Consider the following 15187-nt stretch of genomic DNA (forward strand, 5'->3'; position numbering starts at 1 on the left):
CTTTGCTAAAGTTCCTGTGCTATGTACATAGACTTCACTCATGTACTTGTCCGAAGCGTAGAAGTATCCAACATACACGCACGCTTTTGTGTGTCATTACTGGCACAAGTCGAGTGTGTGCACTCTGAGTGCCATCACTGGCACAGGCCGGCTCATGTGTAACTATTGTTTTGATATATATATATATATATATATATATATATATATATATATATATATATATATATATATATATATATATATATATATATATATATATATATATATATATATATACTCAAGTGCATAAATAGGAAATACGGGTAGATCAAGAAATGCACGTAACAGTTTTTCAACTGGGAGAATCCGTCACGGACACTGAGTAAGAGAAAATGGGAGGTTGGAGCGGCCTGCTCTGCTCTGGGGTAATACCATGATGGCAAATGAGGTAATGTTGCATCATTACCGACGTGCGACTCATAATGGCACAGATGATACTGCTCCTCGGCTGGGATGGCCTTACTCACCTACGGTTGCTTACATAATAGGAAGCCAGTCCCAGGTGGTTGGCGAAGAGGTTATCGAGGTCTATCTTGGTGTTGATTGAAGAGAATGTTTGGGAGTTTGAAGACTTTAGGGTGGAGGGACCCAGAGATGATAATGAGAGTCTGGGTTAGGTTGCTGGAGATGATTGGAAGGAAGGGCTGGAGGATCTGAATAGTTTAGAAGTGTTCATTAGAGGATTCTTGGGCAAACGGTTCAAACCAAATGCTACATTGTCATTCGCTACAGATGTGAACGGTGTATGTTAGTATACCCCTCTGTTATATTGTGTAATTCAGTTCAGTCGTCAGTCTTTTGGTGATTTTTTTCTTAATTTTGCACAGCAAATGGTTTCCCTTTGTGTGAAATGATTTCTGAGAAAGCATTGCATAATCAACTGATGATAGATGTCGTCTCTTATGTTAAGCTACCCGTGTGTTTATCCTGCAACTTGAAGCTTAACACAAACCTTGGTAGTAATTCTATTTTTCCTTCCTCCCTAACTGTATTGCCTCCGGCGCTCTTCGTATGTCGGCTTCAACCTCCCTTGTTGTTTGATGTCTTTATCCTCCTCATCACAGTTGATTTGCTTCCTTTGATGCTGCCAGAAGACTAATGAAAGATTGATATACTGCTGGGTGGATTATACACTAGGATTAACGTTTCAGTTGTGAACTATGATATCTTCTGTAAATATGTTTCGCTTTGCAAGTTGAATCTTTTATTTGTCACATAGATTCGTATTCTTTATTGCAGTTTCAGTTTAGCATAAAGGGTGTTCAAGTTTTCTGCAGTTATTGGTTTAGGCTGCTATTGAGTGAGGTAACGACTTTACACAGAGTTTGATTTCTTGTGAGTCTAATCTGTGGAGAAAGGGCTTTAACACACTGCAAGTTGTGGTTCACTGTTCCACAGACTAGGCCATAACAGACTTTGATCAAAGGAAATCTGAACCCTTGGTTTCTGTGTACAAAGAGAAAAATCGCTGATTGTTAGATATATGAAACTTTATTTTGTGAACGTCTCTTCACAAGAACAATAAAAACTAAAACTTACTTTCACATTCCGTCACAGCATGCACACTTATGACGATAAATGAATGAGGGATTCGTGAGAATAACTATAGCTATACATTATATACAGAGACGGCATTCACATTACTCTCCGTCATGAGAGAGAGAGAGAGAGAGAGAGAGAGAGAGAGAGAGAGAGAGAGAGAGAGAGAGAGAGAGAGAGAGAGAGAGAGAATGTTTACTTTTTTCCTGCGCTGACCTACAGACCAGCGGGTGGGATACAATCCAGGGATTGTATTAATCACAACACTGAGCAAATGACTAATGATTAATACCACAAATACACAATAGCATCCGAGCTCCACTCTTCTCGATTGTATAATATAACGGGGTGAACTGATCCAGGTGCTCTCATCAATCAGTGACTGGAAATTGTCGGCTGAAGAAACGAAGAGATGTGTGTACAGCGCTCCTGGTCACAGTGGATAAGCTCGTCATATCAGGCAAGTGCTGGGGACAGGAAGAGCGTCAACACAGAGACTCGTCAGGAGCTGCAGTTCTGGGTTCAGAGAATAAAGTGCTACTTCGCAACGCCAAAAACGCCGAAAACATCTGAGAGAATTTATGACCATAAAAGAGTTGGTTGATTACTTGGGCTGTCGGTTTATCACTTCCATCAACATCAAGTTACGCCCATCAGCCGAAAAATTTGTAACACTTTCTTCAACCGATGTATACACTTCTAAGACTATATACATTCTCATCATGTTTATATCACTTGAGAGCCTTCGTACATAATATATAATCCCAGTTACTAATGCAGTAATATCTAAAGTCTTTCACAGAAAACTGGAGAAATCTCTGCCATGACTGAAGGAACTTCTAATGCTGTGCAGAGAATCCCTGATGAAACGTAACCTGTGTCATGAATCTCTCTCTCTTGTTATTGTCACAAGCATGTTGGTTACGGGGAGGCTTTCATATTGCTGAAATATCACAGATATGGCAAGTTATCATTTCCAGAATCGCTGAGACAATCACCCTTGTCTCCTGTGATGACTCTCGTGCAGAAGAACGCTACAGTTTTATCAATCATATTTCCAGTCTTCACTAAACAACTCTCAGAGTTCACAGAGTCAGTATTTAGCATTTCCTTTGTATGAGTCGAATCATTCATTTTCCTTCGTTTAATCAAATGGTCGTAGTTCCCAAAGCAAACAATGCTCGCTAGACTCTCCTTAATACCGATGGACCTGGTCACAAGACCTGGCGAAGAGGCCATGGAACTCCTTGGTGACGATTCCGTGAGTCTTGAAGATGACGAGAGCAAGCTGCTGGAAGGTCTTGGCGTCGAGGACCACCAGGCGGACCTGCGGAGGGAAAAAATGTTTACTTACTGCATGGGTACGTTGTCTTGGTCTCTTGTTTGTATCTTTTATACTCCCTTATCCTTCCTGTTGAGCAATACACAGTAGAAGGTTACAACTGCTTTAACCACAACTGTTATCATCAATGATTCTTCCAATGTCCTCGTCCCGAGAATGTCTCATACCAACAGCAGACAGGTAATGTATCACTTGTGACCTACATATACCTATAACATACCGTCGCTTTACATAACCTTCTTTGCACCTGCACAACACTCATACTCATCCCCATTTCCCATCAACTTCATCCCTAATTGTCATTTCTACAAAATACCATCAATTCTAATATCTGTTCCATTGACTCACCTCCTTTTCCTCCTTCTCGTTGATGAGAGACGCAAGAACAACTCCGTCATCCTCTTCTGTAGCTCCAGGACGCTCGACGAAGATAGGTTCCGACACCTGGAAGCCCGGCCCATGCCACAGCTGCGTCTCCTTCGTCTCCGTGTCCACCTTGCACAGCTGCCTCGGCGGAACGAACAGCGGTCATTGAACGGTCTTGCAAGCTTACGAAAGATCTGATTCTTTATCAGACAGAAAAATATCAAAATCTTTATTCAACTCAAGAAATATTTTAGGCTCCCATGATTGCCTCACCAGAGAGCATGGGGCATGGAACGACACTAACCGAGCCGCAGTTGAGACCCCAAGCAGAAACGATGCCATAAAAGTAGCGGTATTTCTTGCCGTTAAGTCTATAGTTGATCCTGGGCATCTCCATGTGGCAGCTAGAAAGGTCCTCAGGCTCGCAGTAGATTGATCCATCCTTGAGTTTGTTGGCTGTACACTCGGTGTCTGAGAGCGTTACTAAGTTTTTGTCCACAGGCGCTTGCTGGAATGAGAACAAATGGATGGAACACCTGAATAACAAGTTGAAAAATGGTTCACATGTCATATGCGGTGACCTCACTCATTCATCACCTTATTCCTCTACATACACTCTTCCGCAATAGTACAGAGGGTAAATATACGCCCCCACCTTGACGTCCAGCGGAAGGACGAAGCGCCTTGGGACAGACTGGAGAGCCTTGTTGAACGCTTGTGTTGGGTTGACGATGTTCTCCAGCCAGACTTGGTTCACAACCTGACGACATGAATTTAATACCTTGAAATTCACGCTCTCTTTTTTTATAAAGACTTTTGGAACATAATGCCTTAGATGTTATATATATATATATATATATATATATATATATATATATATATATATATATATATATATATATATATATATATATATATGTATATATATATATATATATATATATATATATATATATATGTGTGTGTGTGTGTGTGTGTGTGTGTGTGTGTGTGTAAGAAAGATACAGAGTCCGATAACTCACTGCAGCATCGTCGAAACAGCAAGTATCGACGACCAAGTGTCCAGCCTCCTCGTAGGCGTTGATGGTGTGGAAAAGTGAAGAAGGCTTTTGCGTGGTACACTGTCTTGAAGACGGAACCATCGCTACGGCGCACCACACGGAACTTGGTCTACATGGAGAGAGAAAGAGAGATACAGATAGAGACAATCCTTATGTCAGGATGGGGGACAGACAGTATGATGATGATGATGATTCACTACGTGAGAGACACCACAGAGGTCAGAGGTCACGTGAGGGCAAGTTGGATCACACGAGATCTAGAATATCGATCAATTTAGGTAGATGTGTTTCCTTTGGCAGATGCTCTCAACAACACTTATTTATCGATAATAAAAGAGATGAATAACTACGCAGACTAGTCAAAGAATAGACATAGACAGTCAGAGTAGACTGAATGGAGAAGGCAAAAAACGACCAGAAGTTCGAATATGCACCGTCTCATTAGGAATCCAGTCCATGGCCTTCATGAAGGCCTTGCCTCTGTAGTGGTTGGTCAATAGCTTGGTCACGGAGACCCCCATTGGCTGCTCCACCAGGATGAAGTAGTCGTCGGTGAGCGAGAAGGAGTGGTAGTAGCTCGGCCGCAGCTTCCACTGACAAGGGATGGACGCTTCCACGGTCGCCTGGTCGAATGAGGTTGAGGTACTGCCTGGTGGGGGAGAGGGAAGAAGGAAGAGTTGATCTTGTGTGGTGGGAAGGAGAGATGTGAGGTTAGCCCTTTATCTGGTAGAAGGGGAGAAGGAAGGTCATCACCTACTTTGGTTAGGGGGACGGGAAAGGGAGAGCAACTTATTTGTTGAGGACAGAGGAGGTTCAGCACCTTGCCTGGTGACGACGAGAGAATACCTCAGAGCAGGTAGTAAATGTGGACGGTACAAAAGGTAGGTCAAAATATTTTCTTTCATCTCTACAGGGAAGTTTCCATCTTGCCATAATTCTAAATGATGAACCTCTTGACCAGATACACATCAGGTGAGGGAAATTCAAGGATCACTCTGTAAACATTTTGGCCTATAACTAGTTTCGATGTATATCAGCCTGATTTATATTCCATATTAGATTCACATTTAGCAAATGTATATAGTATGTCTTATATGTATGCAAAAGAAAATATATATATATATATATATATATATATATATATATATATATATATATATATATATATATATATATATATATATATATATATATATATATATATATATATATATAATGGAATACCAAAATAACAGAATATCGTTTGATACCACGGAGAAGAAATGTTCAGTTTGCAGCTGTTGTTAACTTTGTTGCACAGGAACCAACTACACTCACCATCAGGCATCGTCTTCTTCGGTGGAAACTTGATGATGTTGTAGGTGGGTCCCTTGCGGCCGGTGAAGGAGTTGCCCATGTTGTAGACCGTGCCGTCTGGGTCAACATGTGGGTGAGCCGTGGCCATGTTCACCGCCACATACTCGGACAAGTTGGTCTGGAAATGCAACGTATTCATGTATGTACGTTGGTGGGTGTAATGGCTATGATCAGGTAAGTGTCATCTAAGAATATTTTTAAAATGTCTCAGATTCCCACAGTACTAGAAGTTTTACTCTAGATGTAGGTGTCTGGACAGGTTTGCACAGACACACAGACCCAACGTCCAAACAAGGCGGCTGGAGTGATCGAGAAAGTGTGGTCAGCAAGAAGGTAGGAAACAAGAAGACAAGGAAGAGGGTAATTGGTCCTTAGACTCAATTCAGGAGTTGTAGCGTCTTTCATTCCTTCCAAGAAATGGCTTAGATGGGCTATAGGCATACAAGGTGATGGGGTCATTCATGAAGGCGGTTAGCATCAAGTCACACTCACAAACGTAAACAAACTTTTTAAGGTGATTGAGGTAATTGTGGGACGGCACGAGAGTCTGCACTATACACATGGCACATGATCTCAGCTTTTCTCACTTGTTTACTTTCATTATTTACTTCCCTTTTCTGTTTCACTGAACATACATGTGTGCAAAACCCTATGTGCTGCTATCCGTAGCAGAGAACTGTGGACTCCTATAGAGTGAGAAGTTATGTAACGAGACCTGCTCCCAGTGATACAGCCTCACTAAAGGCGACTTTTCACTTGCGGTGTAACTGCCGTCTTTCCTCCCCAGGTAGCAGGTGGTGGGCAGCCACCGACCACGGACGCTCTCCTCCTCACCTTCTCGCCAATAATCTTCAGGTCAGACGCATCTACCCTGCGGATGTGGTTTGTTTCTGTCATGGCAAACAGCTCATCGCCGAAGAAACACACGTTGACGGCGCAGTTGTCGGTCATCTCGTCCAGCTTTGGTGGATTGAACCGGCTCATGAATCTAGTAGAGGCAGAGAAGATAACTCATGATTACATTAAGAAAAATAGAAAAAAAAACTAAAAATAATAAGAGAAAGAGATGATGATTCGTGAATCTGGGGTATAAACATATTCTTTAGGTCAGGGATGAATATATTGCTCATATTCTATGATGAATATTATCACAAACTTTACTAAAGATTAGTTCAACATTGTTTAAGGAGCCTGAGTCACAGATATAAGCGTAGTTGATTAGTTAGTTACTTGGACTTTAGGCCAACCAACTGCCAGCCAGTCATTACCAACCTACAACGTTAAGTTTCTTCCACCAACCATAAAACCTACTAATATTGTATGGTTTATGCAAGTATCTCATCATATATATATATATATATATATATATATATATATATATATATATATATATATATATATATATATATATATATATATATATATATATATATATATATATTTACACTCAAACAAAAGTCTATAAGTTAGTCTGGTATAAGACAGAATTTCATTACTTTTGTAGAATAGTCTTGCATGGATCCGGGTAAGACCTGGTTCCGAACTCGTCAACTACAATGCGGTTGGCGCTGGAATTCTTCTTGTAGGAATCGCTGTCCAGGATACGAGACATGTACGTGGCTTCTCCGTCCTGTCGTTGCCGTGATAAACCCAGAATTAGGCTCAGAGAAGAATTCATTTGGATGAAATTTTACTTTGAGGCAAGGGATTTTAAGTTTCATTGTGGACGAATACATCGCCGTTACAGATGGCCAAATTCTAAACTAACGCAGCAATGATCCTACGGAATGTCTGCACAGTGAAGGGCAAGTGGTCCATAAAGCATCCTCCAGCCAAGAAAATCGTTGGTAAAGCAAAAATGAACTTAAGAAAAACAAAGTGAACCTCACCTACGCTGATCTATCGAGGCCTCCATCATGTTGGATGAGCAATGTTGCCTCGGTGAACAAATATGAATCGCAAGAGTTTACATGTGACAACTTGACCATACAAGCACTTTAGAACTACAAACCTGACGTAACAAGAAACATTGCATGTTCATAATTTGATATATATATATATATATATATATATATATATATATATATATATATATATATATATATATATATATATATATATATATATGAACATACCTTGATGGAGAACTTGTGGAGGACGGCCATACCATCGAAGATGTGATGGTACCAAGTGTCGCCGATGTTGATGACTCCCGGACCGTCGCGATACAGCGACCCCTCCAGCCACCCTGGGATCGCTCCTGCGACAAATGCCGTAAAATGAAAGTGCAAACTGGAGTAAGTTTACATAGTTATATTTACACCATCAGCTCTCATACTCAGAGGGTTTGTCTCGAATAACTTACGTTAGTTTTGGTGAAACTAACAGTCTTTCAGCATGACAACAAAATTGACTACAATTTTTTTTGGATGGACGATGAAGCAATTGATCATATTCCAGGCAACGTATACACCCACCTACGAGAGCTCACTACACTACACTTACAAACGGGCTGTCCTGTGCCAGTAACGGCACCCCGAGCACGCACACCCGACCTGTGCCAGTACTGATACGCCAGAGAACAGGCTGACATTGCCAATAGTCTGTGTCAGATTTAGACCTGACGAATCTTTACATAATCACAAAAGTTTGTTATCTTGCGAGCAAAATGCTGGAAGCTATGATAGACTTTGGCTGCTAGAGGGAGTGAAGATAACAGTGGGTGGGTTATCAAGAGCAGGTAAGGTGTGAGGATAATTATTGTGAAAGTAGGAAAAAACTCTAAATCAACAAAACTCATGAAAACCTCACCTAACTTTCCCTTGTAGATGATGAAGCACTTGTAAAGGTCAGCTGAATCTAAGCAAATTTTAAATCCAAGATTTACTTTAATTTTCCAAGTTTTAGTCAAATATAGTTAACCTCGGCTACAGTTTCGTTCTATCTCATATTAATCCCAAGCTCCGCTCTTTTTCCCATCTTTTGAAAACCTGTCTAATTCCGAATGTAAAACATATATAAAACTAACGTTGGTGGCTGCAATAATACTCAAGTTTCCATCAAACTTTTTTTGTGACATCACGGGGTTCCCACTGAGGTGAAGGGAGTAAGTGACCAATGCGCTATCCTCAGAGGTCGAGTCCGCATTATGGTGCGATAAAACATGATGGTACAGAGACCAAGACGTAAACACCTCACCTTCTACCGTTCCTCTGACTGGCGTGGTCGTGGCCTTGTCTGTTGACCTGATCCACACACGATGCGCTTCGTCGATATTTCCCTCCATTATCTTCTCGACCAACGGTCTGCACTTCTTGTACGTGTTCTCGAGTTGGAGCCCATTGCTGGTGTGGCTCGAGCCCTCTTCATCCTCGGCTGCTGACATGGTGAACTGATGGCTGAGAAAGGAATACGACACTCGCTGACCAACGAACAAGATCCGAAGTGTCTGTCGTCAAGATCTCGTTACTGTAAGGAAGACCGGATGCTATGGGGTTGCGGCAACTACCTGTCTTGGTCGCCGGCTTGTTAACTGAGGAAGATCTTGTATATGATCTTCTGCTATATATACATAGCGGTAGCCCACGTCACGCCATGTTATATAACTAGCGAGCAGAAGGTCGCATCCTCTTACGTAACTCTGATCAGTAATTTACATCCTTCGCGTAAATATTTCATGAGGAGATTTTTGAACGGATAACTTACTCATACAAAAATCATGAACTGCAACATTAGTCCATGATACCCAGTCAACACATCAATTCCCCTGATAAGAGAGATCGACAAATATTTCTTATTGATCAGCAGCAATACCAGAGTTTGATAAGCCCTTTAAGCATCGTCACTGACAAATACAAAATTCATACTAAGAATTATCATTGTGGCATTTCTGTTTATGCTGTCATTTCGGAAGGTAATGAACAATTACATTAATGTTCTGAATCCTTGTTCCAGTGGTTTAAGAACAGCAGAATATATTTGCCAGTCACATTATATCCTGCGTGTCATTGAAGGTGATTAAGGGGGGAACAAAGCAAGAAGCCAAGTGAGTATTATTTTCCTCCATGGCTCAGTAATCTGTTGTTAACGTATGATTGTACATATATATATATATATATATATATATATATATATATATATATATATATATATATATATATATATATATATATATATATATATATAATTACATATATATATTTATACATATACATATATATGTATATTCCTATGAGTCCACGGGGAAAATGAAACACGAAAAGTTCCCAAGTGCACTTTCGTGTAATACTCACATCATCAGGGGAGACACAAGAGAGAGATATAACAGTCAGTTTATATACATCGAAGAGACGAAGCTAGGACGCCATTTGGTAAACATGTTTACCAAATATCTCTCTCTTGTGTCTCCCCTGATGATGTGATTATTACACGAAAGTGCACTTGGGAACTTTTCGTGTTTCATTTTCCCCGTGGACTCATAGGAATATCTTGATCACGCGCAAAATTGTGATCCTTTCCAATATATATATATATATATATATATATATATATATATATATATATATATATATATATATATATATATATATATATATATATATATATATATATAAGTGTGTGTGTGTGTGTGTGTGTGTGTGTGTGTGTATACTGATAATCACGAGGGAAATGAAACACGATAAGCCTAGTGCAACCGGTTTATCGTGTTTTATTTTCCTCTTCGTCTTCAGGAAAGTTAGATCACACGCATCATTGTGACCTTATTGCAATATGTATAAACATATATATATATATATATATATATATATATATATATATATATATATATATATATATATATATATCACACGCATCATTGTGACCTTATTGCAATATGTATAAACATATATATATATATATATATATATATATATATATATATATATATATATATATATATATATATATATATATATATATATATATATTGGTACAACTTTCATTCGAATATTGTTTTCAGATTCAAAACAGCACAGAAGACAAGAATTTGAAATATTCAGAAAATAACAAATAGTAGACTACACTGGGTAAGGTGATCTGAAAGATTTATTTCATCATTTACTACTTCATACCAAAGTTTCATAACGAACATAAAGTGGGCCAAGCTTGGTTGCCGTGTAGCATGAAGACCCAAATCAACAGGAGTACAAGTAAACTGAATGGACCCCTGGTCCTCCTTAATTCTTTTAAAAATTTCTCGTGACATTTCTCTCCACTGTAGTGGCTACAATCCTACAGATCTCTCTTACAACACAGGAAATCAAAACCTTTATGCATCTAACGTTATGGTAATTATTTTTGCGTAAGGCGACACTATCAACTGATAACCATTACATTATACAATTTACACGTAAACAATTCTAGAGGAGGCGCTAAGGTGAAGGTGTGGATGATGTTAGATTTAATGGCAGGAATCTATAGCAATCATCAAACTTACATAGTAAAATTAGAAAAATCACGAAAATAGACACTTTCACACACACAAACACACACATAACATTCAACCATCCTGTACATGTATGGTGAAGATATTGTGGCGGGTAGACAATAGCCAAGGAAAAAGAGAGAAGAAAACAATGTAATCAGTCAGGAATTTCTTGTTTGTCTACCGATTTTCTGTTGACATGTAACATCATGAGAAACAGCAGTCAGATGACGGTAGAGTCACTATACAAACACATAAGAGAATTATTTTCCCCAATACTTTGTCAGCCTCATCATGGCATTCCTTTATCATAGTATTTAGTTAAGAAAGACGGATAAGGACGAGACAGACTGAAATTAATGACAGACAGACAGAAAAAATGGGAGAAAAAAAACTTATGAGAGAAAGCACCGACCAAGCCTTCATGTACTCTTTCATCTTATAACCATAACTAGACACGTCCGGCTTTGTGATGATGGTCAAGAACTAAACGGGATGTGGGGAGGGAGGGAGGGAGGGAGGGAGTGGGAGGGGATGAATGTGGGTGGGGAGGAGCGTAGCCTAGATTGTGTGGTATGGGATGACAGTGTAACAGGTGGGTTGCTTGTGAGTCACAGCCCAAGTAAACATATTCCCTGCGTGTCGTAGAAGGCCAATAAAAGAGAAGGGAGCGGGGGCTGGAAATCCTCCCCTCTCGTTTTTCTTTTAATTTTCCGAAAGAAGGAACAGAGAAGGGGCCAGGTGAGGATATTCCCTCAGAGGCCCAGTCCTCTGTTCTTAACGCTACCTTGCTAACGCGGGAAATGGCGAATAGTTTGAAAGAAAAAAGAAAATATATATATATATATATATATATATATATATATATATATATATATATATATATATATATATATATATATATATATATATATATATATATACACACATTTTACGGTTCCTTAAGTCTTTGGGGCCTGAATGTGTATAGGGAGCTGTGGTCTCGGTGCATTACACATGACAGGTAGAGAATGGTGTTCGATGGCAAAGAATATCAACAACCATTTCTCTTCCCCAATCTACATAGAAACCGGGATTCCTACGCCACCCACTCAATCCCTCAATTGCGACATAGCCCATTCTGTATTCAGATCCTCAAAGCATCAGGATCTGATCCCTTGCTCGAAATGCCAAAGCACTCATGAAGCTCCTCCCAGAGAACACTCTTATCCTCCTCACTCCCCTCGCTACCAGGTGTATAAGCAATACCAGTCACCCACCTCTCGTAGTGTGCCTTTCGTAGTGTCTGTTACATAGTAGGTATGATGGAGGAAGTTACATAGTAGGTATGATGGAGGAAGTTTTCTTGATGTATGAGAGATGATGTTTACTGGCTAGAATTTGAGGATTTCTCTTATGACTCGATGGTCATTGGATGGTTGTTGGAGGAAAAGTTAGGACGGAGGCTCCCGGGGATCAGCGGGTTGGTTGGAGCGTGGTGGGTGTGAGACATGACGTTATTTGCTGTTGCTGTGGAGCGTTGGTGGCATAAACACTGGGGTGACCAGAGTGGCAGGAGGGCAGAGCTACGTAATGCTGAATAGATCCTTCTCTCTTGAAGTGAAAGATGTGATTTTTTTCTCCGTGTTTACACTTCGCGATCAATCTTCACTTTGTACGTGATGGACAATTAGTTGTGGATATTTCTCATTCCTGGGATTACCTTAACACAACTGGATTCTGAAGCTGCTCTTAAAGGTAAGGTCCGGGGCTGCTTGCCTCGATCAAGTCATTTGTTGAACATTATACGTATATTGTGTTAGCTTTTGATAACTATGTATCTGGAAAACACCACATAGCACCATTCGGAGCAACAAGACTAAATGAAGAAATATAGTGATCAGATGAAAACTAATGTACTAGAATATTGGAAGGATGTGAAGAAAGTTGATTTGTTCTATATTCGATGAATGAATGATGTTTGACTCGAGCCCCCACTGATCAAACATCAGTGGTGATGGTGTGGTAGAAGACCCACTGATTAACTCCGTAAGAGTTAGAATGATCGTATACAAGAACACCCTACAAGACGGTTAATATAAACCATCTAGGAGTTTAGAACACCGAGAACTCTTTATAAAAGACTTTGGTGGAGAAACCTAACCGTGAGAGTCCTTCCAACTATCAGGGAGTAAAATTGTGTGTATATATGTTATAGAATAATTTCTGCCAGATGTATATGTGTAAGAATGTATAACACAGTAACTCCGATAAAGAATGATGAAAATTTAATTCTTGTTTGAAGAGAGACACATCAAACGTTAAGAAAACCTCTTAATTCTGATGAATAAGTTAAGTGTGTGTATGAACACTATCCCAGAGTGACAGCAGCATAACAGAGGCATCCCCAGAACCGCCTGCCACAACTCATAACTGATAACTTTATCAAGATAAGTGAATGGCGAGCAGAGTTCTTGACCCAAGCCTCTTCCTTTCTGCCTTCCTGGGGGAACGGAGGTGAACCATGATAGCTCGCCTTGCTGGAACTGTGTACAGTATATCACACCAGGATATGCTAGAAATCATCGAGCAACTACTATGCAACTTCCCTGGCCAGTGTACTGCCACAGTAGCCATCAGCCCAGCAACGTCACCAGAGTAATCAGAGTAACACATGGCAGCTTTCTGTCACCGCTGCTTCTGTATTAACACAGAGAACAGCGAGTCATCCTCCTCTTGCGCGAACTACGCAACACAATGAAAGTTCCAACGGCAGATAACAAGTTTGAGACAGTGGTACTACGAGGTGAAACTTGGCACACACACACACACACACACACACACACACACACACACACACACACACACATATATATATATATATATATATATATATATATATATATATATATATATATATATATATATATATATATCTATCTTTCATACTATTTGCCATTTCCCGCATTAGCGAGGTAGCGTTAAGAACGGAGGACTGGGCCTTTGAGGGAATATCCTCACCTGGCCACCTTCTCTGTTCCTTCTTTTGGAAGATGAAAAAAAAAAAAAAAACGAGAGGGGAGGATTTCCAGCCCCCCACTCCCTCTCCTTTCAGTCGCCTTCTACGACACGCAGGGAATACGTGGGAAGTATTCTTTCTCCCCTAAAACTGACATCATTACTTACAGCACATCAAACCCCGGGTGATGACATGAGCCTCAACATGTATTGAGTCGCTGTACTTTCCTTATCATAAATCCACCACCTTGCCTGGCACTGCCCTGTGGCGCCGGGCACTGTCATCCTCTGTTTGTGCAGTTGCCACTGAGGTCCTCACCTCGTGACTGGTTATAAAGAATAGATTTTCATTCACAGTGGTCTTACATCTGACTCCTCGTAGCCGGCGGCGTGTGGCAGGTGTGGTCTTGATGGTAGGCGAGGCTCCAAAGCCACCCAAGTGTTGAAGGACCCCGAGTGGGATGGCTTGGATTAGGGCGGCAGTTGTCCCGCGTCCCTCGCCCAAACCCTCTGAGGATTAGCTGGGAACGACGACTGGGAGATCTGTTGCAGAAGTAGTCACTGATTCCTGGGATTCTCTCTCTCTCTCTCTCTCTCTCTCTCTCTCTCTCTCTCTCTCTCTCTCTCTCTCTCTCTCTCTCTCTCTCTCTCTCTCTCTCTCTCTCTCTCTCTCTCTCTCTCTCTCTCTCTCTCTCTCTCTCTCTCTCTCTCTCTCTCTCTCTCTCTCTCTCTTAATCCCATTCCTGATTCCTATTTTTTTTCTAATCCTCTTCACCCTCAGGGAGCCTCCCCGACCCAATCAATATCTCCAGCACGTCCCTCCCGCCTGATCCTCGACTCACTCCCCACCAGACGCGATCCTAAGTTATTCCTTCCCCACGGACCTCCTCCCACACATCCCAAGTCGGGAGGGATCGAACCCGCACCTCAGGAAAGATAACGATTACCTCTCAGTCTACACCCTCCATCCTTCCCAGTGACCACCAATTCCTACCGTTCCAAGGACTCCTGTAACTCCCTTCC

General features: G+C 40.7%; 2 protein-coding genes across 5 annotated transcripts in view; one reads left to right on the top strand and one right to left on the bottom strand.

Moving 5' to 3' along the window:
- Positions 1 to 1511: 1511 nt before the first annotated feature.
- LOC139749237 (carotenoid-cleaving dioxygenase, mitochondrial-like) lies at positions 1512 to 9242 on the bottom strand. The gene is given in 12 exon segments (XM_071662958.1): positions 1512 to 2905; positions 3269 to 3424; positions 3591 to 3794; positions 3942 to 4046; positions 4309 to 4380; positions 4382 to 4456; positions 4782 to 4996; positions 5665 to 5821; positions 6538 to 6691; positions 7200 to 7333; positions 7839 to 7963; positions 8902 to 9242. Coding segments are annotated over 12 exon segments (1716 nt in total). The 5' UTR covers positions 9089 to 9242; the 3' UTR covers positions 1512 to 2773.
- A 3424-nt stretch (positions 9243 to 12666) lies between these two features.
- LOC139749238 (solute carrier family 22 member 13-like) overlaps positions 12667 to 15187 on the top strand; it is a 20948-nt gene continuing 18427 nt past the window's right edge. For 2 of the 4 annotated variants that reach the window (XR_011712934.1, XM_071662960.1), the window contains exon 1: positions 12667 to 12904. The gene's annotated coding sequence lies outside the window, so the exon portion shown is untranslated. The remainder of the gene's footprint in view (positions 12905 to 15187) is intronic. The other 2 variants (XR_011712935.1, XM_071662961.1) reach the window with 2 other exon arrangements.

Source organism: Panulirus ornatus, chromosome 6 (genome assembly GCF_036320965.1).
Source record: "Panulirus ornatus isolate Po-2019 chromosome 6, ASM3632096v1, whole genome shotgun sequence".
NCBI lineage: Eukaryota > Metazoa > Arthropoda > Malacostraca > Decapoda > Palinuridae > Panulirus > Panulirus ornatus.